At 57.5% G+C, this 25,086-nt stretch overlaps 3 protein-coding genes and 1 long non-coding RNA gene across 5 annotated transcripts; all 4 read right to left on the reverse strand.

The window, feature by feature from the left end:
• Positions 1–674: 674 nt before the first annotated feature.
• On the reverse strand, positions 675–2,775 carry LOC142603545 (uncharacterized). Its single transcript, XR_012837494.1, has 3 exons — positions 2,568–2,775; positions 1,097–1,193; positions 675–1,000 (listed from the first exon to the last, which is right to left on the reverse strand). It is a non-coding gene; the product is annotated as an uncharacterized LOC142603545 (long non-coding RNA).
• A 411-nt stretch (positions 2,776–3,186) lies between these two features.
• LOC142603437 (zona pellucida sperm-binding protein 3-like) lies at positions 3,187–5,972 on the reverse strand. Its single transcript, XM_075764029.1, has 9 exons — positions 5,436–5,972; positions 4,865–4,983; positions 4,665–4,768; positions 4,302–4,479; positions 4,087–4,207; positions 3,903–3,994; positions 3,586–3,722; positions 3,429–3,518; positions 3,187–3,346 (listed from the first exon to the last, which is right to left on the reverse strand). The coding sequence occupies exons 1-9, from the start codon at positions 5,784–5,786 to the stop codon at positions 3,222–3,224; spliced, it is 1,317 nt and encodes a 438-aa protein (XP_075620144.1). The 5' UTR covers positions 5,787–5,972; the 3' UTR covers positions 3,187–3,221.
• A 3,678-nt stretch (positions 5,973–9,650) lies between these two features.
• LOC104631255 (zona pellucida sperm-binding protein 3) lies at positions 9,651–13,161 on the reverse strand. The gene is made up of 9 exons (XM_010312724.2): positions 12,766–13,161; positions 11,779–11,897; positions 11,599–11,702; positions 11,176–11,353; positions 10,958–11,078; positions 10,477–10,568; positions 10,152–10,294; positions 9,903–9,992; positions 9,651–9,818 (listed from the first exon to the last, which is right to left on the reverse strand). Exons 1-9 carry the CDS (start codon positions 13,159–13,161, stop codon positions 9,703–9,705), a joined length of 1,359 nt encoding a protein of 452 aa, XP_010311026.2. The 3' UTR covers positions 9,651–9,702.
• A 1,629-nt stretch (positions 13,162–14,790) lies between these two features.
• Positions 14,791–24,778, reverse strand: LOC104643676 (PML nuclear body scaffold). Of its 2 annotated transcripts, XM_075764375.1 has the most exons (8): positions 24,681–24,778; positions 23,557–24,035; positions 22,066–22,631; positions 19,429–19,466; positions 18,187–18,424; positions 17,744–17,802; positions 16,897–17,035; positions 14,791–16,249 (listed from the first exon to the last, which is right to left on the reverse strand). In XM_075764375.1, exons 1-8 carry the CDS (start codon positions 24,699–24,701, stop codon positions 15,492–15,494), a joined length of 2,298 nt encoding a protein of 765 aa, XP_075620490.1. In that variant the 5' UTR covers positions 24,702–24,778; the 3' UTR covers positions 14,791–15,491. The 2 variants fall into 2 exon arrangements, with proteins under 2 accessions (XP_075620490.1, XP_075620489.1); XM_075764374.1 differs by lacking the exons at positions 14,791–16,249; positions 16,897–17,035; positions 17,744–17,802; positions 18,187–18,424; positions 19,429–19,466 and adding an exon at positions 19,473–20,861.
• Between the last annotated feature and the right edge of the window lie 308 nt (positions 24,779–25,086).

The raw sequence follows: 25,086 nt of genomic DNA on the forward strand, positions 1-25,086 counted from the left end.
GCGCTTGCGCGGGCCGGCGGCGCTGTCAGTGTGGAGCGGCGGCCGTGGGGAGCGGACGTGGAGCTGCTGCTGCTCCGCGGGCTCGGGAGCGCCGGTGGGCCGGGCCGGGGGGGCGCTGGGAGCGGGGCGGCGGGCAGTACTGTCCGGCCGCGGGCCCCCTGCGCCTGACCGGGCCCGAGCCGCTGTGCGGGCGGGTTCGCGGTGTGTTCCGGGGGCGGGAGGCGGTCGGGGAGGCGCGGCCCGGGCGGGCGATGCCCTGGGACGGGGGTGCCGGTTGGGTCCGTGCCCGGCGTGACGGCGGGGTGCCGTTCTGTTGGCCGTTCTTCTGTCGGGCGGCGGCCGCGACACGGGGCGGGTCCCCAGCGGGGGTCGGGTGGGGGGTCGGGGCGCGGCCGGGCTGCGCTGGGGGTTCCCGGGCCCGGCTCCCCGCGGATGGGGCCGCGAGTGGGGGGGGCCGGGGGCGCGCTTGGGTGTGAAATAATAATAGTGTAACTAGTACTGCTAATAAAGCTATTACGTTGTTTTATTATAATAATAAAAGTGTAATGCAGAACAATAACTGAAACATTAAGTGGAATAAAGTGCACTAAAGCTTTCCCTGTCTGGGGGTGCCCCCAGTTCCCCAGCACTCCCTGGGCCGTGGCCCCCTTCCCCTTCCCCCACGGGCCGCAGCAGCCTCACGGGGGTTTCCAGCCCCCCAAAGGAGGATGAAGGGTTGTGGTTGGGGCTGAGCAGCCCGGCTCAGTCCTGGGGTTCAGCTGCTCCAAACCTCCCCCCAGTGCTGTGTTTGGGGGCCTGACAACAAGCTGTGAGGGGGGCTGGGGCTCAGAACCGGCCCAAGTGCTGGCTTTGGGGACAGGGAACAGGGGGCCCAGCAGCTGCTCCCAGCCCCCAAACACTGGGGTGGGGGGGGTGTCAGGGCTGTGGGACCCTCACCAGAGGTGGGGGTCTGGTTTTATTTGCCCCTGCAACATGGGATGCCAGCATGCACCAGGCCAACCTCAACCTCTGAAATGGAGGGGGGGGCAGCAACACTTTATTCAGGGGACAGACACAATGGGACAGTTTTGATAGCTGAGTGATGACAGTGATTGACTGACTACCTTATCAACAGCCCCCAGAGCTGCTGGGAGAACACGGAGGCAGCAGGAAGCTGTAGAGCTGAGGCTGAGCTAAACACTGCAGGGCTGAAGCTGAAACAACGCAGAGCTGGAGCCATAAGAAAGTCTGTGAGGTGAAAGAAAGAGTGGGGGGTGGGAGGGGAAACAGCACAGGCCGGGAGCTGAAATGCTGGGGGTCAACAGCTACTGTAGGGGAGGAGCTGAAATCAAGATGGAAGGGCTGGGGCTGAACTCACTGCTGTGGGGCTGGGGCTGAAACACCAAACCTGGAGCTGAAATAAAAACTGTAGGGCCAGAGCTGAAATCTCTGCTGTGGGGCTGGGGCTGAGATGTGACAGAGCTGGAGCTGAATCACAACTGTGGCTGGAGCTGACATACCAAACCTGGAGCTGACGCTGAAATAAATCCCTCAGGGCTGGGGCTGAAATAAAAACTGTAGGGTCAGAGCTGAAATCACTGAGAGCTGAAATAAAAACTGTAGGGCCGGAGCTGAAATCACTCAGAGCATGAATAAAAATTGTAGGGCTGGGAATGGAGCTGGAATAAAAGCTGTGGGGCTGAAATCACTCAGAGCTGTAATAAAAATGGAAGGGCTGGGGCTGAACTCACTGCTGTGGGGCTGGGGCTGAAGAACGACTGTGGCTGGAGGTGAAATACCGAACCTGGAGCTGAAATACAGAGTGTAGGGCCAGAGCTGAAATCACTGAGAGCTGAAATAAATATTGTAGGGCTGGAGCTGAAATCCCTGCTGTGGGGTCAGGCTGAAGAACGACTGCGGCTGGAGCTGAAATAAATCCTTCAGGGCTGGAGCTGAAATAAAAACTGTAGGGCCAGAGATGAAATCACTGAGAGCTGAAATAAAAACTGTTGGGCCGGGGCTGAAATCTCTGCTGTGGGGCTGGGAACGGAGCTGAAATCCAGAGCGTAGGGCCAGAGCTGAAATCACACAGAGCTGGAATCAATATTGTGGGGCTGGGGCTGAAATGACTGATGTGAGGCTGGGGCTGAAGAACGCCTGTGGCTGGAGCTGACACAACCACTGTAGGGCCAGGGCTGAAATCCCTGCGGTGGGGCTGGGAGCAGAGCTGAACTCCAGACTGGAAGGGCTGGGGCTGAACTCACCCCGAGCTGGAATCAGGACTGTAGGCCTGGGGCTGAACTCCCTGCTGAGGGGCTGGTGAAGAACCAAAGGCCACAGAACAGGAGTTGGGATGAACATTGTAGGGCTGGAGCTGAAATGTCACTGGGCTGGAGCTACAACGATGCAGGGCCGGCCCCGGGCTGCACGGCCAGACCCGACGGGCAGAGGGCCGGGGCCGGGCAGGGCCGTCCCCAGCGAGACCCCCGGGGCTGGGGCTCCCCGGCAGGGCCCGGCCCGCGCCCAGCAGCCGCCCCCGGCCCGAGACCCGCCCGGCCCCGGCCCCGGCACCCCCCGGCGTCCCTCACCTGGGCTCGGTGCTGCCGCTCCCGGTCCCTCGCCGCGCTTCGCCGCCCCGCCGGGCCCCGGCTCCGTGCCCGGGAGGGAGACGAGGCCATGGCTGCCGGGAGCCGCCGGCGCCGCTCACCCGGGCTGTTCCCGGAGCCCCCGACCGCCGCTTCCTGCCCGGCGGAGCCCGGTCCTTCTCCCGGTTCCCTTCACTTCCGTTCCTTTTCCTTCCCCTTCCCCTTCCCCTTCCCCTTCCCCTTCCCTTGCCCGGCCCCTTCCGCCCCGCCCCGCAGTTCCCCCCCTCCGGGAGCACGGCGGGAGCGGAGGGGGCGGGGCGAGGGGGCGGGGCTGGCGGGACACACCCCCCGCCCCCAAATCCCACCCTGGGTCAGCCGGAGCCCCCCCGCACCCTGCTCTGCACCCCCCCCGGCTGTAGGACACAGCCGGGATCCCTCCGGGACTGTCCCCGGTGTCACCCGTGAGCGTGGTGGCTCCGCAAAGCTGAGCCCCAAGGTGGGCCAGAGATGGGGGAGGACACCCCCATTCCCCCCCATTCCCCCCCCCAGGGAGCCGGGGGGTCCCGGCCCAGCCATGTCCCCAGGGTGCCATCACAGAACCAGCAGCACGGGTGCGGTTCGATCTTCCCAAACTTTATTCGGCTCTCGCCCCTGCGCTCACGCCGAAGCGCGGGCGCACCTCCTGCGCCCCACGCCGATGGCCAGCGCCACGCCGGCCAGCCCCACGCTGGCTGCCGCGCAGATCAGGCCTGTCCCCACGCCGGGCACTGCCATCTCCCCGCCTGCAAAATCCAAGGGGGGGGGGGGCTGTTAGCGTTCGTCAACGGGGGCCGTGTCACCGGGCCACGGCTGGCGGGGACTCACCCTGACCTCCCTCCTGCCGCTCTCCCACGGCGCCCGGGTCCCTCGAGAGGAGCACGGGGCCGATGACCACGTCGGCTTCAGCTTCTTTCCCTGGGGAGGAAGGAGAGATGAGACGGGCTCGTCCCGCAACCCCAGGGTGTCCCCGCGGGACCCTTACCGTTGGCATCGTGGCGACGGAAGCGGCGGCCGGGCCATTGCTCCAGGTGGTTGAGCCTCCGGGAGAGCGCGGGGGACTCGCAGTTACCCGTCTCGCAGCAGCTGCAGATGTCCCGGGTGCCTTCCACGGGTGACCAGCTGCAGCGGGGTGGGAGCATTGTCACCAGAGCCCCCCACGCACCCACGGAGCATTTATGCGTCGTCCCCCCCCCAGCCTCGAATCTGGCTCCGTGCCACATCCCCGTGCCACGCCAGGGCTGCGGAATGCTGGTGGGGACCTGCCCAGACGTGTCCCGGCCCCGTGCAGTGGCTACTCACGTGTTTCTGGCTTTGTTGAAGGAGCAAGCCTTGTTCAGGGGATCCGGGGCTTGATCCGCCGGGGTCACCTTCAGGTGGCAGGTGATGTAGATCTGCGGGGAAGACAGGGCAGAGAGATGGGGACACGCTCGTGGGGGACACCGGCTTGGTTTGGGGCTGGCGGGGGACACGCACGCAGCTTTACCAGGTTCCTGGTGTCCCCCGCGAACCTGAAGACGTCGATCCTGAAGCGCAGCACGTCCTCCTGGGGCCGGGGGGTGATGAAGGCAGAGCTGGTGTCATCCGACCTCCCATCAACCAGGCACCTGGGGTGGAATGGAGACGGGGCGGGGGGGGGCGGTCAGCATCCCGGCAGTCCCCCCCACTCAGCGCCGCGGCCGCCGGGTCCCCAGGACTGACCCGTTGAAGTCGATGATGGTGTAGTGGGGTGAGGAGCCGGTGCCGGGGCTCAGGGTGGCCACGCAGCTGTCCACGAACAACCGCAGCGGCACGTGGCTCTCGGTGCCCACCTCCGCTTGGATGTTGAGGACGTCGCCCAGTTGGAAACCGGTGAAGGGTCTCTCGGCGCTCCAGTCCTCTGCAAGGCAATGCCGGGGTGATGAAGATGAGGGGCACCAGAGCCGAGGCTCAGCCCAAAAGCAGGAGCTGTTTGCCATGGGGTGGGTTGGCTTCCCCAGTGGGGTTCTGGGTCCCTGAGCTCCTCCACACTGGGAAAAGGGTGGAAAAATCCCCGTTGGTAGGTTGGGATGGTTTCCCACCTACCGTTCATGAGGCGCAGGGAGAACACCAGCCTCTCCTCCGCCGACAGCGTGGAGCTGAAGGGAGCCCAGGTGGGACGGATGGCGTTGCTGCTCACGTTCTCCTTCCTGGGCAAGGACCACCGGGCATCAGAATACGGCCCCGCGCTGGTCCCTGGCGACCGGGGTGGTGGTGGTGGGGTACCGAGGATGGGGAGCCCTTACCTGGGGTAGTGGCACTCGATGGGGATGACGGCCGGGTTGCTGCGGATGATGACGGGGTTGCTGGCGGGGCTGGGGTCGTAGTTGAGGAGTGTGCGGTAGATGAGGGAGTCCGGCGTGATCTGGGGAGAAAAGCGTTGAGAAGCCGGCAGAGAGGACACCCCCCTGTCCCACCACCACTGAGCCGCATATCCATCCTTTCCCAACTGGGAAACACTGGGGAAATCCAAAGAAAGGGGTGGGGAAAAGTTGGGGAAAATGGGATGGAGAAGAAGCCCCGCTCCCTTCACCGTGAGTTAAACTGGCCAGAACAGGAGTGAAATGGGTCTGACGGGGTTTGCACCTTTGGCATGTGTCTGATGGAAAGGGCAAAGCAGTTTTGGGGAAAAACGTTTCGCTTTGGGGGAAATATCCGCTTGTCCTTCCCCTAAGGTGTTCCTCCCGGTCCAGCACCCAGAGTCCCCCCCGCAAGCATCGCTGGGAATGCCCGGTGCGCAGCAGTGCAGCCTGGAGCTGCTCTGGGGTGGTGGGATGGTGGGGGGGGACGAGGGGTCTGGGATGGAGAAGATCTTACCTGCACAACGCTGCCGCACTCGTGGAGGCCGGCGATGAAGGTGACGGTGTTGTGGGCAGGGTTCAGCGAGGAATACTTGCACGCCGCGGGTCCCAGCGTCAGGTCGGCCGCGTTGATGAGGCGGCCGGTGCCGAAGAGGTCCCTGTGCGCCGTCACCACCAGCTGAGCCTCCTGGCACTGCACCATCACCGGCTGCTGGCTGGAGATGGCTCGAGAGTGGGGGTCTTCCACCCAGGACCAGGCGTGGGGGTCCGCCTGAGCCCCCCAGGAGAAGTCCCAGGGTGGGTAGGCAGCCACCTCGCCCGCCGCCCAGCAGAGAAGAATGAGGATCAAGCCGGTTTTGGGTCCCATCCTTCCTTCTTCCAGCAAAACCCGGCACAGAGAGCCGGGGCTGTTCTTCCAGCCTTTATATCCCCCGTCCGGCCCTGGGATCCCGTTTGGGGACCAATGGCACCCAAAGGCCAGCCCTCGTGGGTGCGGGGAGAGGGGAGGCACGACCGAGTCATTTCCGGGGCGCAGGGACCCCCCGTTCCCGGACTGCCCAAGGCGAGAGAAAACATCCTCGTCAGCCTCTTTGGGGAAGTTGTTTATAAAACTCAGCAGAAGCCGGAGACGGGGAGACTGGTACAAAGTGGCTTGTTTAGGTTTAGAAGGTGATAAGGGGCTTTTCAAGGCTGCCGGGGAGGTGACAGGAGCAGGGTCCGTGATCGCAATCCGGGTGCTTTCCATCTCCTCTGCGGGGACCATCCTCGCCCGGTGCCGTCAGCCCCCCTGGGACTTTGGTTTTCCGCTCGGATGCTGATGTGCCGGGGCGGTGGGGGGGTGCCGAGAGCCCACGTGCTCACAGCTTCAGCCCAAAGAGGGGCTTCAAGCATCACCCCCCCACCCCGCGCCTCACCGGGACCAAGATGCTCGGTCAGCAGTAAGCGATGGTGAGCCCTCACCGCTGACACGAGCGCAGCCGTTCTCAGCTGGGGCCAACCAAACCCCCGTTTCGGCCTCGGCAGTGAGGTCGTTAGCTGCGACCTTTCTTTTTTTATCTCTGCTGCCCTTCCCCACCTCTTTGGGTTGTGTTTGTTTTGTTGCCTTCAAGGAAATGGACTCAGGGTAGAAGAAGCTGGAGGCGAAGCGCTCTACCCATCGCTCCCTTCCCCCTGCGAGCAGGGATGGACATTTCCCAGCTCCTCACAGCAAGGAAACAGGGAAAACTGCTTTAAAATAAACCTTTTTTTTTTTTTTCCAAACCTCGTTATTGGAGTTTCTGTCCTTTCTTTTGAGCATCTTTAATGCTTTTTCCCTGCCAGGGCTCTGCAAGTTTTCCGTTGGCTCTGTATGAGGGATGCTCTGTTTCATACCCCAAATCCCTCTCCGTCTTTCGGGATGTCCCTGGCAAGCCTTAGGGACAGAGTCAAAAGCCTCTGATTTCGACGTTTGAGCTCAGCCATTTGAGGGAAAATGAAAAGAAACAGAAAGTTTGGGGGGGAGGGGGGCAGATGTTGGCCAGCCTGCTCCTAGCAGAAATTCTAGAAAAAAAAAATAAAAATTATAGAGCAGAGGAAAAATTTCTGCTGTCAGCGGGTCTGGGACTTCTCCTTCATTTTTTAAAATACCTTGAGACTGGCACTTGTGTAGAAATGCCAGGGATTCCAGCAGGCCGAGCTCCGTGCGTCAGGGAGATAACGGCAGCGGGCGATGCTGAATCAGTAAATAAGCGGCTGGTCCCCTCCCGGGAGAAGAGCATCGCCGGGTCCTTGGCTGCGAGGACCATGGGAGATGCTTGGTCTCACCCCATCGCATCCCAGAGAACCGCAGCTCAGGGCTCAGCTCTGGGATGAGGTTGTGGGTCTCTGGGTACCAGGGCTTGATCCCAGCAGGAGAAACAAATCCCTCTGATGGGGTCGCCTTGTGTTTACCCAGCTAAAATCAGCAGGAGTGAATCCCAGGTGGAGAAACACACCCAGGTTCAGAGGAGAGGAGATAGCTGACTATGAAAAAGGGGTTTTCTGTTCCCAGGTTAGCCCTTGCCAGGACCAGCTGTCCCATCTTCATTCCAAGCACAACGCGACGTTGGCCGTGGACCAGCGCAGTTGGGAAAGAACATGAGCTCATTTTTTTTTCTTGGAGGAGGAGGCAGAGACCAGAAAGGTCCAGGGCGCCGGGCAAACACAAAACTCAGTGTTTTTCCCTCGTTGTATAAAGGGGGCTTTAAAGCGCATCTCATTTTTCCATATAACGTAAAGTTTTAAGTCAAAAATCTCACGTCACATGGCAGTCAGTGCTGCTGTTGAGCCTCGCTGGGGATGTGGCCCGGGAAGGGACAGGAGCTGCTGGAGTGGGACAACCGGTCTGGAAAGCCAGAGAGCCTTTCCCCAGTTTCCTTGTAGACCAGATTTTGCTGAAATTTGTCTTCCTTCCCAGAACCAGCAGAAGTATTTTGGTTGAATGGCTGCAGGGCAGCTCCACGGAGCGGCACGGAGAAGAGTTTTCATTTCAAAGGCTCCTCTGCGCGTCTCGGAGCACGCGTGCCGAGGGATGGTCGGGGCGCTGAACATCTAGAGAAGATGCTGATCAAGGAGGAATCGGTTATGTGAAGTTGTAAGACGTAGCAGCAGCCACAGCTTGTGGTCTGGGAGGTTCAGGTTGGGTGAGGAAATATTTCTTCTTCAGGAGGGTTGTGCAGCCCTGGGCAGAGGTGGGGGAATCTTCACCTATTGACATTGCCAGCTGATTCATCTGGTGATGGACTGGAGACCCTCTGAGACCCATTCCACCCATGTTTCCGTGCTCTCCTCCTCTTCCTCCTGCCCCAAAAGCTGACACCTCACAGGGGACGGCAAAGGCTTCTCCCAGCTATACCCCTAAAAGCTCCTACCTCCCACCTTGGTCCCACAAGGACCAAACCCTCCCAGCAAGGCCCACAGATTATACGGGTGAGGAAAGAAGCCACGCTCACAACCCCAACCCAAAGTCGATGCGGGTCCCTGACCCAACCCAGAACTAATCTTCTAATTTTGAGGGAGGGTTAATTTGCTTTTAGAACCATGAGCAGCCAAACCAAGAGCAAGGGAAAGGATGGGACAGGGATTTAGGTGACCCAAAGTCTCAAGTCCAGCTTGGCACCTTGTACCAAAGAAGGTAAGATGCATCTTGCATCATGGTGCAAGATGACATCTAGCAAAGGACATCCGGCTGAGGGTCCCTAGGGTGCTGGATGACGCTCAAAGACACAGCAGCTTGTGCAAGATCTCACTTTCCTCTGTCTTCTATGACCAAAGAGAGCTGCCCAAGCTCCCCTGGAACAGGCTACTGGTTGCAGAAGTCCTCCTGCCCCAAAACCAGCTCAAGAGGTGGCTATGCTGCAAGCACGCCCCACCTCCTCACAGATCTCAGTTTTCCATGAGCCCAGCCACCTGAATTTGCTCTGACAACAAATGCCACATCCCAAGATGTTCAGCTGGTCCAGTTCCAGAGTGGGAACCTCTCCCAGCTAGCAGGGAAGCAACAGGTCTTGGGTTTAGGGCAGGAACATCTTGCCATTAGGGCTGCTCTGCTGAACAGAAGAGCCTAAATTCCACAGCAATAGAAGGGAAAAAAAACCCAAGCAAATATGACTGAGGCATATCAGAAAGCCCCTTTCTGGAGGGGGACAGGGCAGGGGGGAAGTGGGGGGCAGAAATTCCAGTCCCTGCCCCAAGGACTGTTTATACATTTCAGCCAAGGCTTGCTACATAGAACTATGTGTAAACAGTCCTTGGGGCAGGGACTGGAATTTCTGCCTCTGTCTGTCCCAGGAAGAGCCCAACCCACCAATTCTGTTCCCTTCCCCATCCAGCAAAGCTTGATTTCTCTCCCAGAAACAGCTTCAGGCAGGAGGAGAGTGGTCCAAGTTTTATTAAAGCCTTGGCTTATTGAGTAAGGAGTTACCAGTATGGAGCAGACCTAAGCAGCTCCCCCAAAACGTAAAATGGTTTGAAGCTAAACACAAACAAGAAAACAGCATCTAGGTGGTGGTTTTTTGCATCCATTCCCAACTAGAAGTTCACGGAGGGTAAAAAGGCTGTACACAAAGCTCTGCTGTGGACACAGGGCTTCAGGAGAACGGGGTACTCAAATTGGGTTTAGGGAGCCAAAGAAGCACCACTAAAGCCAGCGTGAAAGTTTGACTCTCTCTCCAGACTTCTTCATTCCCCCCACCAAGCCTCTCAAGTCCTTCAAGTGATTTTATTTTTCTTTTATTGAATAGGCTATAAAAGTTGAAACCGGTGACTTAAACGGGGTGGCTGGGTTTCCGGCAGACAGTCAGAGCTCCTAGAACAGCAAGGATCAGGATGATCAAACCAGCAACTGCAGCCAGCCCCAGTATCATCCACAAGCGATCCACATCTAGGAAGGAGAAGTAAGGAGGTGGTTACAGCCAGAGGCAGGACCTGCCACACAAGCCATGCCCCTTCCCTGGGTGTGCCCTACCTTTTGAAGGCATCCTTCTAACTTGGTGATCCTGCCAGCTGTGGATGAAAAGAGGTCCAACTACAACATCTGCTTCTTTCACCGAGGGATCTGAAAGGAAGGACCTTTGAGCACTCCAACTCATCTAAACACCTAGCTCTCTCAAGTCTTGGATTAGCACTGAGGAGCCAACAGGTAGTGAGGCAGCTTCAGCCACCCAGCTCTGAGCTAGTTACTATCATGGTGACAAAGAGGCATACGGAGACCTACCAAGCTGGGAGGGCAGTTCTCTCCGGGCACGTCCTCCTTGCCATCGGGAGGGAGTGTGGAGCCTCCTGGAGGGCCTGGCCAAACCACAGCTCCTCATCTCACAGCAGGAGCAGACATCCTGGGTGCCTTCCACAGGAGCCCAGCTAGAAGAGAGCCTGTGACCAGCCCACCCTACGATAGGAAACCCTCACGTGCTTTGGGGTCTCCTAGGAGAGACCAAAACCCTCCCACCCAGATGGCCAACCCCACCTTCCTAGAAGGTGAGACACCAGATGAGAAGCCCAAGCTCTTCACCCTTGAGCAAGCTGCTGTTCTGACTACTCACAGGTTGCTAGCTTTGTTGAAGGAGCAAGCCTTGTTCAGAGGATCTGGAGCTTGGTCAGCCAGGGAGACCTTCAGATGGCAGGTGATGTAGATCTGGAGAGGCCAGGCAGAGCAGAGGGGTTAGGCTGTCATTTGCCTTTAGGGATTTCCCATGTATCATGAAGTTGGTCTCCAATGGGACCACCGACTCCCCAGGGCAGCTCAAGCCCCTCTGCTTCCTTCAAGCCACTGAAGGGTTCAGGGATCGAAGCCCATCAGAAGGGCTTGTCTTGACCAGTATCAGAACTGGTCTTCAGGGTAGATCCTTGGCTCAGAGGGCCACGATCCAGAAGCAGTAATACAGGGTGACCTCATTCATACGTTGCTACGAGGCTGTTGACTTGGGAATGTAATTCTAGACAAAACCACATTAACTTTCTTAACAAAGTGAGGCTATAGCCCTGTCTAGACAGGGGACTTCACTTGCTTTCGGAAGTATTTACCAGATTGCTGGAGTCTCCTGCAAATTTGAATGCATCTACTGCAAACTGAAGCACATCTTGCCTGGGTCTTGGAGATATAAAAGTCGATGTGGCATCATCCAGTTGCCCATCCATCAGGCACCTAAACACAAAAGCAAGGGCCAGCAGGATCCCACTGTCAGAGATATCCCATAACCTGCAGAAAGGCATCTCTAAGTAAAGGCACAGCCAGCTCTTACCCACTGAAGTCAATGAAAGTATACTGGGGAGAAGAGCTCCTGTCTGGGGCCAGGGTGGCCACACAGTTGTCCACAAAGAGCCTCAGAGGTGCATGGTTCTCTGTGTTGACACCAGCTTGGAAGTGGAGGACATCTCCCAGTTGAAATATGGTGGAGACTCTCTCGGCACTCCAGTCATCTGGAAGGAGAGGTCACCAGGCACTCATGAACAGAAAGCCAGCTGGCTCCTCGTGCTTCACTGCTTCCACCCAAGGAAAACCCCAACTAGCACAAGGCCCTGGGTACTCACCAAAACTGCACCAAACCCATTCTGCTCCAGGAGCACTGGGGCAACACCAGCTGTACCATCTAGTAGAAGCATGGCCATCTCAGAGGCCAGCCCAGGGTGCCCTGCACCAGAGGAGACCCTCACCCAAAACCTACCGTTCATGAGGCGCAGAGAAAAGGGTAGCTTCTCCTCAGAAGACAGTGTGGAGTGGAAGGGCACCCACGTGGGCTTAACACCATTGCTGCTCACATTGTCCCTCCTGGAAAGGGATGCCCAAGGTTAAGTGCTCTGCGGCAGCAGAAGAGCTTGCTTGGTCCTCGTCTGCGTTGGCTCACCTTGGGTAGTGGCACTCAATAGCCACTATTGCAGGGCTGGTACGGACAATGACAGGGTTGCCAGCAGGAACTGGCTTGTAATTTAAGCTCGTGCTATAGACTAGAGCATCAGGGGTCACCTGGGGAAAGACAAGACACATCATCCAGTCATTAAAAGCCCCGTTCTTTCGGCCACGCACACGCAGAGCGGCACATTTAAGCCTGGAGACTCGGTGCTGAGATGTTCCTTCTGGACATCAGCCAGCAGTATTTGTGCTAGAGGGAAGTAAGCGGCACTCATCCTGCCACAGGGATGCTCTGGGCTGGGAAGCTGCTCCCAGGACAGCCTCTGGTCAGCAGCAGAGCTGGATGCAGAGGTGCTCAAACCAACTCTTATTTTTTTTCCTTCCAGCTTCCATGCCCCAGAACAACAGACAGGAAGGTCTGTCCCTCAGCATATCAGAGGGTGTCTTCTGCTCAGGGGGGGTTTAATGAAGATATCTGCTGGCTGGAGCATAGCGGGGGGTACCTGCTCACCCAAGCTTTTCCCAGGGGAGAGAGACTACTTCAAATTTAAGTCTTCTGTGAAGTAGCTTCATGCTATGCTCAAGCAGCACCCACATGCCTCAAGGTTGGCATCAGCTGCTGGCTTGCTGCAGCAGCTCTCAGCACCAGGTCATCTGGGCTTTACCCTGGAGGTGGCAGCAACAGCATGAATAGTCCAGGAAGATTTAGATACCTCTGTATTCATCAAGAAAAAACCCACAACCTAATTTCCCTGCCTCTTGTGTGCCCTTCCCTGGTCACACCACCCCAGAGCTAGCCCCAGACAAGACAGCACAGCTTCTTCTGCCCTTGAAAAGCAGGCCAAGATGTTCAGCCTCTAGGAAAGGCTTCGGAGCATTTCCCTGAGCTCAACTATACCACAACCCCCAGCCGGTCTCAGCATCCCAAGGCACCGAGGTGCAAATCAAGATGCAGACCCCCACCCTAGAGCTCCAGCCTTACCTTGAGGGTGCTGCCACACTCGTGCAGTCCAGCCATGAAGGTCACCGTGGGCTCAGCAGTGCTCCAGACCACAGGCGGGCAGGCAGCCGAGCCCAGGGTCAGCTCTGCAACCTTGACCAGGCGTCCCGTGCCAAAGAGGTCCCTGTGCACCGTGACCACCACCTGCGCCTCCTGGCACTGCACGGCCACGGGGTGCAGCGGGGCCGCAGCCTGGAGCTGGGACACATCCACCCATGCCCAGGGCTGGGAGAAGGCACGGGGCTGCCCCAAGGAAGGATCTCCTCCGTACCTCCATAGCTCTGCCTCCCCTCTAAGGAGGCCCCAAGGGGTGTAAGCAACCACCTCCCCAAAAACCCAGCAGAAAAGAGCAAACCCCAGGCTGCTTCCAGGCCTCATCCTGCCTACCAGGGTCCAGCACAAGGAACAACTGCTGCCCAGGGAGCTTTTATAGCCCACACCTCCCACTGCTGCTCCCACCCCAGGTGATGCTCAGCACACCTCCCATAATGGCGATTGGCAACAGCTGAGAGCACCCAGTTCCCTGGAGAACCCATCATGGTGGGCTCTCATGAGGTGCTGGATTGGGTCCCTTGCCCACAGGAGAGATATTGAGCCTGCTGTGCGGCCAACTGCAGTTTTTTTCTCCCATTGTTTTTGGTAAAAAACCAGCTCTGCGAGATCCACAAAGATGTGTCCCACTTCCAGACCATGGGGCCCTGCTGCAGTGGGGTCGCTGGGGGATGGCTTGGGGGGGTGACACTTTCCCAAGGCAAACCCACTCTTGAGGTGCCCAAACTTGTCCCTGTCCTCAGCTCCTTCAAGGTGATGATGATCCTCATGGAGCTTCTCATGTGAGGGGCAAATGGGGATTTCCAGGACGTGAAGAACTCATGGCCTCTTCACTACTGAGCAAAAGTTGATTTTTTTTTTTTTTTTTTTAAATTTTTTGAGAAGGGGAAATTTAAACTTGAATTAGGTGGAAGAATAAAAGAAAAAGGGGGGGAATCGTGGAGGAGATGTCCATCAGTTGCCCTGAACCCCATCCCTGCTCCTGCAAGACCAGAGTCCACACGGTGGCGTCCGTGCCTGCGAGGCCACCCGTGTTTCCTTGCGTTTCCCGGGATTTTAGCAAAAAGGAGGAAAATGCTTGTGAACACGCATAGCTGCTTAATTGTTTACTGAACTGACTTGTCCCCTGGAGCCACCGGCTTCCTGGGCAGGACAGGTGTTGAAATGAGTGGTAGTAAAATAACAAACAGAATAATCCTTATCAGGAATAATATTAGAATTTCTAATAATTATTAGAATTGTTAGACCTGGGGCAAAACAGTCCCCAAGGTGTCTGTGCGGTCCATCCCTTCCTGGGGTGATTCAGCAGCAGGTTGTCCCCTCCGTGGTCCCCAGAGGGAGGGGACTGGGGCAGGCTGACCCACCTGAATCCCCCTGCAAGCTTCTTTGTGCCTGGTTGGGGGTTATAAATCAGGAGGAAAAGCAGTTTGTGTATCGAAGTGACACCGGGGAGGAGCACGGCTTTGGACAGGAGTCCTTGTATGGGGTTTTAGGGAAAGCACAAGGATGCTGGTGTGCTCGTGGCTTTGCTCGCACACGGAGGTGAGGACCGGGTGAGATGCCATGGCTGAATCGAGCCGTTCTGGCACGATCCAAACTGGGCAGCTGCCGGTGGGCCGGACAGCCATGTACCACCCGAAGGGAAATGGCTCCGGTTGTTCCCACGGGGAGTAGGCTGACAGGCTTTCTCGGCACCTCCCTGAGCAAACAGGACCTCTCAGTGCTCTTTTGCTTGTCTTCAAGCCAACACCTATCTTGGGGACAGCCGCACGTCTCACATACATGGGTTGTCCCGCGCTCATCGTGTTTTTCTCAGCTGCGTTGTGGGCTCAAGGCTCCATCATGCTGCAAAGGCACCCACCGCTGCAGCACCCACCACCCTGAACCTCTGCCTGTCTGAGCAGGTGGGTGTTGTGGGAACAGGGAGCAAGAGGAAATCATTCGCAATGCACGACAAATTAGGAAAATTATTTATTTCTTCTGCATCTGTAGGCAGGCACAGGAGCCAAAGAACAATGAGGTGCATCCCCTGATCAAGAAATTCTCTGGCTGTCTTTGAGCTTGGAAAGTAGAGGGAGAAGTTGGAAAACCACAACCCTGTGCGCCCACTTAGGAGGTTCATACCCCAGGCTAGAGGAGCTGGATCCTGCCGACCGAAGGAGGATTTTCAGTTCTTCCCTCAGCCGTGTCCCAGGAACAGAGCGGCTCTGCCCAACCTCCTTCTCAGCAATGACCACCACCCTTGGTCCTTCCAAACCAATCTCCCCACCTGCTGTTTCTCCAGCTGGCTTCGGATCCCGTTGACCCCCCCAAAAAAACCCTCAGACCAGAAATGATTCTCCCAAGATGGCTTGATCCATCCCAGGGGGGGAAACAAAGGCACGGCGTGGCTGCAGGGTGTCGGATCAGAGCCAGGACATCTCCCAGCCCAGCTGGTGTCCTCACCTCTTCACCTTAGCACAGATTCAGATGAGAGAGGACAGCAAGCGACTGTCACACCCCAGAGACTCAGGGTCATCACCTCAGGCAAGAGCAGGCAGGAAATATTGAAGTCAAAACTACTGACGTGAGCCAGGGTTAGGCTCCAGGACTCATTCCCCGTGGGTGAGAGGGAAATTGATTACGGGAGAGGCACCAGCATTTTTCAACACTTTTCCTCACTTTTTTATGGCTCTTGGGAAATTGCTGCATGTCAGGGTCTTCTGGCTTTCAGCCCGCTGCTCCTGGCGCTGGAAGTAGACCTTGACCTTGCTTAGGTTTTGGACTTCCTTCTTGGAGCCGTGCCGGCGAGCGTTGATGAGACAGCACACTTTCTGGAGCCCCTTCTCAGGGTTGTGCTGGTAGCAGGACCATAGCTCAGAGAGGCCGATGTTGTGGGTGGCCAATGTTTGAGCTGATCGCTTGGTGAGGAGCTTCTCGGCCAGCAAGGGCTGGAGGGAGATGAAGGACTCCAGGCTGGCTTGACTGAGGATCAGCCTGGGTTTCTTCACCAGGTTGATGTCCAGGACCTTGCACAGGTACTTCACGATGTTGGCGTTCTCCATGGCGCTGCAGTCACTGAAGTGCCACTGGAGGTACACGCTGGCCAAGTTCTTCAGCTTGTAGTTATCCCTCTTGGGGATCTCCTCCTTAATCAGAGGCAAAACATCCAGGAAACCATACACGACAGAGCTGAACTCCTCTTTCTTGTTCATGATCGTCAATGCTTTCAAGAGGGTGGGAAAGGGGAATGACCAGAGACCAAAGCCAACCAGGATGGGCCTGTGGACAGTGTTGAGGTGGCACAGCAGATTCCTCAGACCGATCTCATAGACACTATTTTTGGCCATCGATCTGGACAAATATTTCACTGGCTGAATCACGACCGGGAATATTTTCTCTCCATCTACCACCGTCATCTGAATGCTTTCATTTTCTAGAAAAGAGGAGGGGGGAGGGAAAGAAGATTGGAGAGGGAGGAAAGGCAGAATTAGTCTCTTACTCAGTAGGAGGGTGAAACATTGATTGAGTTGCTCAGCCTCTAACAGCCTTCACCATCGATAACAGCTGGGCGACCGATCCATCATTTCACCTATCTCCACCATTCAGTCACGACCTCAGCTTCCAGCATCTCCAATGTCCTTCAGAAATGTCCTTCCCATCAACACTAACACCTCCCGCAGTGGAATCATCCCCCCCACCCCAGAACATGAGGGCTTTTACAGCTTTTTGAGGGTCGACTAAGGAAAGGGGCTTGAAAAGTGAAATCCACCTTGCCCACCAGAGATTGGCCCATGGGAAGGAGAAGCAGGGGAGCCCATGTTGATACAGTGGTGCAAGGGCTGGTGAACTGGCTCAACGATCTCAGAGAAATCTCCCCGTGGTCCTACGGGCTCCATGTTTCTCCAGATGTCCTGAAACTGAAAGGCAAGGCCTTTTGGGAGCTCAGAATATTGTCCTCTCCCTTACACAGCCAAGGCCACAGTGGACATGCCTGAAATTCCCCCCCTACCAGAAAAAGAGACACTGACAGATGTGGGGATCTGAGCTGGCTGCAACATGGGACCTCCCCACTTTTCTTACTCAAAATCTTCATGTCAAAGAAGACCAGGGATCCTTGTCTTGTGTCCAGTGTGTTCTGGCTGCTGATAGGAAAGCCCAGGTAGTCTTCGCTGGTGCTCGCATCAAGGATGTTGCTGAAGTCATCTAGCAGAGTGGTGTCCTGGAAGACCACACATTTGGCTTTTAATAAACATCACAGGAAGAACTAAGGCAGCAGCTCTGGGTACTTATGTGTCCTGGAGGTTACCAAAGCTCAGGGATCTACTCAAACTGCCTGCTAGAGGACTTAGGGCGTAATAAGCCCCTCTGGTTGGTCATGAAGACTTGCCTCCTCCAGCACCTCAAAACAAAGTGATGTGCATACTCCGTGCACGTCCACATGGGATGGCTCGCTTGGATCCTTCCTGACTGTCTTTCTGCTCAAATGTGACAGAAAAGTTGGGGCCTGACCCAGCGAACAGCAGGCAGGGAAGGAAAGCTGCTCATTTCTAAAACCTCTTCTGAAGACGTGCTGCAAAGTAACAGCAAAACCCCTTCCATCCATAGCCTCAAAGAGGAGGTGAGGTAAAGGGGCAAGACTGCCTCTTCTTGCTGGCCTTCATTTTGGCTGCGCACCACCTTGGCGTCACCAAGATGGTATCTACCAAAGTCTCCAAGCTGCTGGGCAGCCCAGTTCCCCCAGAAGTAGAGGAGAGCTACAGAGGTTTTATTTTGGCACTCAGGAAGGATTTCACAAGCTCCTTGCCAGGCTCTAAGGGGAATTATGGGATGCTCCTGAAGGTCTGGAAGCACAAAGTGGTCCAGTCCTCATGGCTTAAACACTGAGCAATGCAGGGCCAAGCACTGAAAGCCCTTTAGCTGTACTCACCATTGACTCCTCATCGGTGCTGTCCTCTTCAATGCTGTCCAAGCAGAGAACATTGCTATCTGCCAAGGTAGGAAAGACATGTCACCTTTCAGATGTGGGGTTGTCCACCCTGCAGTGAGTGCCACGGCCAATGGTCCCCTGATCGGCATCACCAACCGTGCTGAGAGGTGGCCCTGGATAGGGCAAGCGGGGAGCAGCCCTGCCCTCAGGGTCCACCTGAAAAAGAACTGATTGCCCCTCAAGCCACAGATACAGAGTAGTTGAAGGAACAAAGTCTGGTTTCTCCATCAGTCTCCACCAAACATCTTGTCTCTGAACAAGACAATCTGCTGGGACATAACTATCCTCCTGGGAGGTCTATGGAGATGCTGCAAACTGCTCTGCCTCGATGCCTACACCCCGTAAAGTCTACCCGTCGCTTCACCACTCTGGACACCGCTTACCTGATTTGTGCAGCCCGCTGTTGCCATCTGGCACGTCTTCCAGCAGGCTGTCCTCCTTGGCGACAGTCATGGGGAACACGGAACAGCTGGTCCCAGGCTGGTCCGACCAGCTCGGCTGCTGCGGCACCGTCTGGTTCCACCCATCATCGTTGTCTTCAACCTTTATCACCTTCACCGGCGACGTCAGGACACTCACATTTTGGACTTTCTTCCTCTTTGCTGGAGTGGAGGCAGAGACCTAAGTGTGCAAAGAGGAGCCCAGTGAGAGCAGTCCTGCGTGGTCAGGGATGGAGATGTCCTTTTGCTAACGGAGCACAGCTGAACAAGCTTGACCACACGGGTTTGTCCCTGCCCAAAGCAAGTGCTCGGCTTGCCCAGATGGTCTCTGCTGGGAGGCACCACTTGCTCAGTTCTGGCACGAAGCCCCTGGCTCTCCTGGGCTGTGGGCAATCCAACCACCTTGGTCAAGGTCCCCTCTAGCTGACAAGGGTCAGAAAAACTTTCTGCGTTGTTTAACGGCTGCCAAGGAGAAGATGGGAACCTCCCCTTACTGAGCTGGGGGAATAAATAATCTTTATCTTCTCGCTCCAGCCCTGAGGCTCTCAGGCTCAGCAGGGCTTGCAGGCAGGACTAAGCCCTTCTGATCCCAGGCTGGGGATGTGCGCTGCAGATGGGCAGCCCGGGGGTCACCAGCCCCGGTCCTGTGATGGTTGTTTTGTCCCAGACAGGTAGGTCTGATGCTAGACAAGTCCTTCACACACTATGGGACTGGAAACCAGAAGAGACCTTGCCTTCAACATTACTGAAGGCCACTTCTGCTCGAGTGGGGCGCTGCCCTTCTCATTGGAGATGTGTTTGGGGGCCCCACATCCATCACCACCAGTTGCAGCGTATCTCCCCTGCCAGCCGTGGGTGTGGGCAGGGCAGGGTGAAGGCAGGAAACGACTTGCAAGCCACGGTGCCTACAAGAGCTCTTTACAGTGCCCGCAGCAACATGTCTCACCCTCAGATGTTTGCACCTTAGCCAGAAAGGAGCCTTCAGGGAACACAGTCCGCCCTGGCTCTGCAGCCCTACGCCCAGTCAGCTTGGCTGAGCTCCTCTTTCAAAAGAGAACCTGAAAAGCAGCAACCAAATGCCAGAGCTCAAGCAACCTTGCAAGGGCTGGGGGTAGCCCCAAATTCCTGATGGGTAACCCCACGAGGCAGAAATCCCAGAGCTATGCAAGCAAAACCAAGTCTCACCTGGTGGGAGTTTTCCATGGCTGGAGGTGGGGTGGCTTCTGAAAGAAGAAAAACCCAGCGAGCTGAGAGGAGGGCGAGTAACGCTGGGGACGTCAGAGAGCAGCAACAAAAGACTCTGCAGAAGGTGCAGGTGGCTCTGGGGCCACCTCCTTGGAAGGTCACCTCTTGGAGATGCTACCGAGGCTGAAATCCAGCAGTGAGCTTGCAGGCTGGGATGGGAGAGGTGCCCATTCTGCCCGGCCACCCACCAGCTCGTTCACCCATCCTTGCACTAAAGCCTTTCCTCCAGCTCTCCCGTACGGGTTTGCTGCCCTCCCACCCATCCCAGACCCATAAGCCAGGAGGTCACACGTGCTGGGAAGGAAAGAAAAAAGAAAATTAGTAGGATCGTGCTGTTCCCGAGCAAGTTATTGCCATGCAGTGGCGAGGGCTTGTTCGCAGGGCAGATGCTGCCTTCCCAAACCCAGCAAAAGACCAATGCACCGTTCATCCCAGGAGGATTTATTGGCAGAACAAGGTGAAATGGAGAACCTGGTCTCCATAGGGACCTCTAAAGGGTTTTCCACGCAGCCGCAGTCCATGGCAAACGTTCTGGTTTGCAGACCCTCACTTCTTCCTCCGCTTCCGAAGTCTGGTGCTGGGCTTCCCACCACGCTTGCCCCTGGTGGGATGCCTTGATTTGGGGCACTCCCCCTCGGAGGTTAGGCTGGGGGTCTCCGAGCACGCTGGGCTGGCAGTGGGGGAGGCAGAAGGGGGTCTGCTGGGGGAAGGGGCCGTGGCAGCCGCTGGGACTAGCGGTTCGTTAATCTGTGGGGTGCTGGAAGGGAATAATTCCAGCAGGTTGGAGGGCAGCGATGGCCAGTCCATGTCTGGGGCGGGGGGGTCCCGTGGGCTGGCCATGGGCTGCATCGTTGGTCCCACAGCAGAGGCGATGGAGGCCAGGGAGCAGGACATGGCCTGGATCTCCTGGGTCATGGACATCAGATGCTTGTTTGCCACGTGCTGAGCTTGCAGGAGGCGATCGCCGATCTTCAGGAGCTCGTCCGCGTGCTGCATGTTGGACCTGGCCCAGACACCAAAATCTTCCTGCAGGGAGGCCAGAGAGTCCTGGACACTCCTGGGAAGAGGCACAGTGTCCCCATGGGCTGACCTCGAGTCTTCCTCTGCTTCTTCATCCCTCTGCATCAGAAGGCCTGGAGGGGTGGGTTGGGTGGGGGGGATATCCCATCCCTGGTCTGGACACATGTGTCTTCTGCTGCTGGAGGGGTCTGACATGGGGGCACAGGGCTGGTGGTGGGCAGGCAACCCCATGGAGAGACCTCCATGCGTTTGGCAATGCTCCCTGGGAGGCTCGAGGTCGAGGATCAGGGTGGTCTCATCTTCGAACGGGGAGTTGTGCTGGGGAGCGGAGGTACCTGTCACGGGGAGGGGGGCTGAAGGGAGCAGGAGGGGAGAATCAGGGCTTGGAAGGTCCTCCCAGCCTGCCTCGGTGGGAGGGGAGACAGAGGGACAATGCCTACCATGCAATGGAGATGCAAGGAGTGGGGTGGGAAGCAGCTTGTCCCCAGGAAACCCCAAGCTCCATCCAGGACATCACTCCTGGGCTCTTCTATGGACTGACTATAGTCCACGAACTTGCCCCAGGGAGCTCTGTGGTGGAAGCCCACAAAGGGCCAAGGAGGACACTGGTCATAGCCCAGGTCTGAAGACAGCAGCAGGGGGATGGAGCAGAAGACCCCACAAAGTCTCTTCCTCCCATTGCTTTTTTCCCCTCCCATTTTCTGGAAGGATGCTACCACCTTCTGACCAAACCTGGATCCTCCAGCACACTATCCCTGCACACACCACAGATACCAAGGCCTTCACCGTTCCCAAACCACCAGCAGCTCTGCCACAGCACTGCTGCCAAAGAGCGGGGGGATGACCTGGACAAACCCAGGAGTGGTTGTGGACCTCTTGCCATCCCTGTCGGGGAGTGCTCTCACGGAACGTTTTGCCTTCCCGGTTGGATATGCCATCCCAAGGCGGTAGGTAATCAACAACCCAAAAGGGGAATTGCCCAGGATGGTTTTGAGCACAGGCAAACTGGCTGAAGATCTGAGGAGCAGAAGTGGTCACCGGGGGGCAGGATGCTAAGGCCTGGAGGATGGTTATGACCCCTGAGAGACCTGTATGTGTCACCAGCAGAAATGTTTCTCAGAGAGGATGCAGAGTTGACCCAACCCTTCTGCCCGCTCCCTCCTTGCCAACACCAGCCACTGCGAGCCCCTGCTTCACGCACCCCACCTCCAGGTGCCACTCACCTCCCTTCTCCTTCAACCCACAGCATGGTTCCATCCCAAGCAAGTCACCATGTTCCCTCCCAGTACAACTGCATTTGGGGGACCACCGTACTCTGCAAGGGCCAGAGACAAGCGTTGCTTTGGAAGCAATGGATGCAACAAGGGCATCCTGTCCTTGAGGGAGGTTGGAGGGTGCCCACTGCATGAGCAAAGGCTGGAGACACAGGTCCATCAAGTCACCACGTGGAAGGAGACTTGAAACTCATGGAAAATATGGTCTAACCAGGGATTATAACCTTCAACTCTGCTTTTGGTCTCCCCACTCCCCAGCCCACCTGGCCAAGTGCCTCCTCACCTGGGTGCCCCGTCACACGCTCCACCAGCGCCTCCAGCCGTGCCCTGCACTCGGCCAAGTCCCCAGGCTGTGCTCGGTCCCCGGCCGCCGCCGGCTGCAGCTGCTGCAGCTCCTCCAGCGAGTCCTTGATGAAGGGCTGCATGTCCATCACCTCCTGCTCTGTGGCGTAGAGGTTCATCTTCTCCACCAGCCGCTCGCCCGCCTCCATCCGCCGCAGCACCCCCTCCAGGCGCTGCAGCTCCCGCCGGCCCTGCTCCTGCCGCGCTTCCACCAGCCCCAGCAGCTCCTCTTCCTCCTGACGGAGCAGCCGCACCAGCTGCTCCACGCGCTGACGGATCAGCTCCCGCATCTCCTGCTGTGCCTGCTCCAGCCGGGCGGCCTCGTCCTGCCGCGCCGCGTAGGTGGCCTCGAAGGCGCTTCTCTTCTCCTTCAGCTCCTGCCTCATGGTGCTCAGCTCCTCCTGCCTGCGCTGGGTCTCGCTGTGGATGTCGCAGAACGGGGCGTGCTGGCTGTCCAGCAGCGCGCACGAGCAGCACAGCGGCTTGCAGCACTTGTTGCAGTAGATGCTGTGAGGCCAAGCACAAGCAGAGCAGTAATTCAGACCACGTGCTTCGCAATTCATTCATTTATCAAATTACAAATTCATTCCTTCGTTGAATTTAAGTTGCCGCCAAGTTTGGGCCAGGCATTTGGTTTTATACTCTCCCAACTGCAAAAAAAAATATGTTGGTTCCGTGGTGACTATGCAAGTGTTATGGTAGATGTTCATCCACGCACCGTGAAGGCAGCGAAGAAATGAGCACTCTGCCCTCCCTTGAGCACTTATTGGGGTTATGTATAAGAATATAAGACCAAAGAGTATCCTATCTCCATAAAATACCTGAGGCAAGAATATAAGAAGTGGGGAGTCGATATCATCATCCATCCCTCATATAAGTCCTGGTAGCCTTGGAAAATGGTGGTCTAAGGACATGCTGGGGCAGGGGTTGCATCTGGGCCACTGTGGCTAGCATCAGTGCTGGCCTCCAGCCCCTTCCCCTCTCGTTTGGACTCTCCCTCAAGTGCATTTAAACCTTGTCCTGCATTGCACCCATGCTGTTCCCCAGATCCTCTCTAGGCTGGTCTAGCACCACCAGCAAAACACACCCTTCTCTGGTGTCCATCACGGCAGCTGAAGCAACAGGCCTTCTTCTTGCTGAGCTCCATCAACCTCACCCTCCTTACCCTGGCAAGGAGCACCCCACCCATTTTTGTCCCTCAGCCTGCCCTGTCCCCACTCTCCCATCATCAGCTCAAACCCAGCTTCATCCAAACCCTTCCTCCATGCCCTAGAGCCCACTGGTCACTACTTCCCACCCATCTTCTCCATGACATGGTGGCAATCAGGGCAGCAGAGGGGCAGGGACGCCCTGCTCAGTCCCATCATGGACTAGCCCAAAGAGATTTGTGACAAGAAGCCACCCAGACAGGGACAGACCTCCTTAGACCTACCTTGCATTATGGCTCTTGTGGGTTGGGTTGGAGCAGGAGAAGTTCCCGGTCCTCCTGGTGCCCTCGAGGAAGTCCTTAGCAGACCCTGCCCTGATGCCCATCACCCTCTTGGCATCGTGGCTCTCCTTCTTCAGGTAGCGCTGGTGGGCCTCATAGCACTTGGTGCAGAGGAACTCCTTGCAGTCGGAGCACCAGAACTCACCGGCTTTCTTGCAGTTGTCGCAGAACAAGTCAACTCCGTCAACAATCTTCTTGAAGAACTTGATCCTGGCCTGCAGGTTGGTGAAGAGCAGGTTGTCCATGTCGGGGATGCCGCTGGCCTGCGGGATGGCCGTCTGGCACACGGGGCACTGCCCGATGGGCTTGTACTTGCTCAAGCAACTGAGGCACAAGGTGTGGAGGCAGGTGAGGAGCTTGAGGTTGGGCGATTCCTGTTGGCAGCCCTCGCAGAGGATGAACTGGAAGTCATCTTCTAGGAGCTTGGGGAGGGAGGCAGGGAGGGAGAATGAGCACCATGGTGTGCTTTTAAGAGCTTCTGAAACCACATCTGGACCGGGGGGAGAGCTGACCTGCAAACCCTACTTGGAGCAACCAGTGAGCAACCACTTCCCACCAGCGATGCCCAGGCCCTGTAAGCAGGCCAGAGATGACTCATGCCCCGTGGTAAGGCTGGACAGACAGGGCCCTGCCGAGCGCTTCCTCTCCCTCCAGCAAAGAGGAACCGGGATGGGCCCCTGGCTATGGGGCTGGGGAGGGCTGCAGAAGGGCAGCACAGAGGATGGGGCACAGAGGAAGCATCTCAAGACCCCTGGGTGACACCCTGGCAGGGTGGGGACCATCCTCCCTGCCATCTCCCCACCCACATCCCTCGCTCAGCCCATCCCTCCGCCTTTCTGCCTCCCTCCAGCATCTGGGCTGGGGGGGGCTGGATTGGGGACCACCCACCCACCAAACCGGGGAGGGGGGGAAAACACCCCAAAACTCTTATGCCCATCGTGGCGTGTCTCCCTCCCCCCCCCCCCCGCCCCCCCCGGGGGCTGGGGACTCCCTGGTGGCCTGGACCCGCTCCCCCAACACACCGTCCGCATCCCCCCGACATCCATCCCTGGGCCAGCCCCGCTCACCCGGGTATCGGAGCCGGCCATTGCGGAACGGGCAGCGCGCGAGCCCCTCTGCCTGCACTTTCGGTTTCCTCCGCGTTGCAAATAACTCCTCCTTCCTGGCGGGGGGGGTGGCAGATGCGCAGAGCCCGCTCCCAGCCCTGGCATATCCCTCCCCACACACCCCCCCGCCCCGAAAAGCGCTTCCCAGCCGGCTCAGCCCTTCCCCGGGAGGGAAGAAATGCGGGGGGGGGGGGACACGACGGACACCCCCCCCCCCCCAAACCCCCCCCCTAAGGAGCAGCATCCCCCGGGAAATGTATTGCGGGGCCCCGGTGCCCGGCTGCGAGGGGGGCTCGGGGACTGCCCCCCCCTCCGCTCCACCGGGGAGTATTTCCACATCCCTGTCGGTCCCGGGGGGGCTGGCTGG

Source organism: Balearica regulorum, chromosome 12, assembly GCF_011004875.1.
Source record: "Balearica regulorum gibbericeps isolate bBalReg1 chromosome 12, bBalReg1.pri, whole genome shotgun sequence".
Classification (NCBI taxonomy): domain Eukaryota; kingdom Metazoa; phylum Chordata; class Aves; order Gruiformes; family Gruidae; genus Balearica; species Balearica regulorum.

What these genes read in the sequence shown, in the direction of transcription:
- LOC104631255 (XM_010312724.2), bottom strand. Translation starts at nt 13,161, where the DNA reads ATGAGGCCTGGAAGCAGCCTGGGGTTTGCTCTTTTCTGCTGGGTTTTT. An exon ending in AGTGTGGCAGCACCCTCAAG is followed by an intron (nt 11,898 to 12,765) that starts GTAAGGCTGGAG and finishes GTCTTTCCCCAG; the next exon opens with GTGACCCCTGATGCTCTAGT. An exon ending in ACTTTCATTGACTTCAGTGG is followed by an intron (nt 11,079 to 11,175) that starts GTAAGAGCTGGC and finishes TTTTGTGTTTAG; the next exon opens with GTGCCTGATGGATGGGCAAC.
- LOC104643676 (XM_075764375.1), bottom strand. Translation starts at nt 24,701, where the DNA reads ATGGCCGGCTCCGATACCCGG. An exon ending in TGGCCGGCTCCGATACCCGG is followed by an intron (nt 24,036 to 24,680) that starts GTGAGCGGGGCT and finishes TCCCTCCCCAAG; the next exon opens with CTCCTAGAAGATGACTTCCA. An exon ending in CACAAGAGCCATAATGCAAG is followed by an intron (nt 22,632 to 23,556) that starts GTAGGTCTAAGG and finishes TTGGCCTCACAG; the next exon opens with CATCTACTGCAACAAGTGCT.
- LOC142603437 (XM_075764029.1), bottom strand. Translation starts at nt 5,786, where the DNA reads ATGGGACCCAAAACCGGCTTGATCCTCATTCTTCTCTGCTGGGCGGCG. An exon ending in ACCATCATCGACTTCAACGG is followed by an intron (nt 4,208 to 4,301) that starts GTCAGTCCTGGG and finishes ATTCCACCCCAG; the next exon opens with GTGCCTGGTTGATGGGAGGT. An exon ending in GCGGCAGGAGGGAGGTCAGG is followed by an intron (nt 3,347 to 3,428) that starts GTGAGTCCCCGC and finishes TGGATTTTGCAG; the next exon opens with GCGGGGAGATGGCAGTGCCC.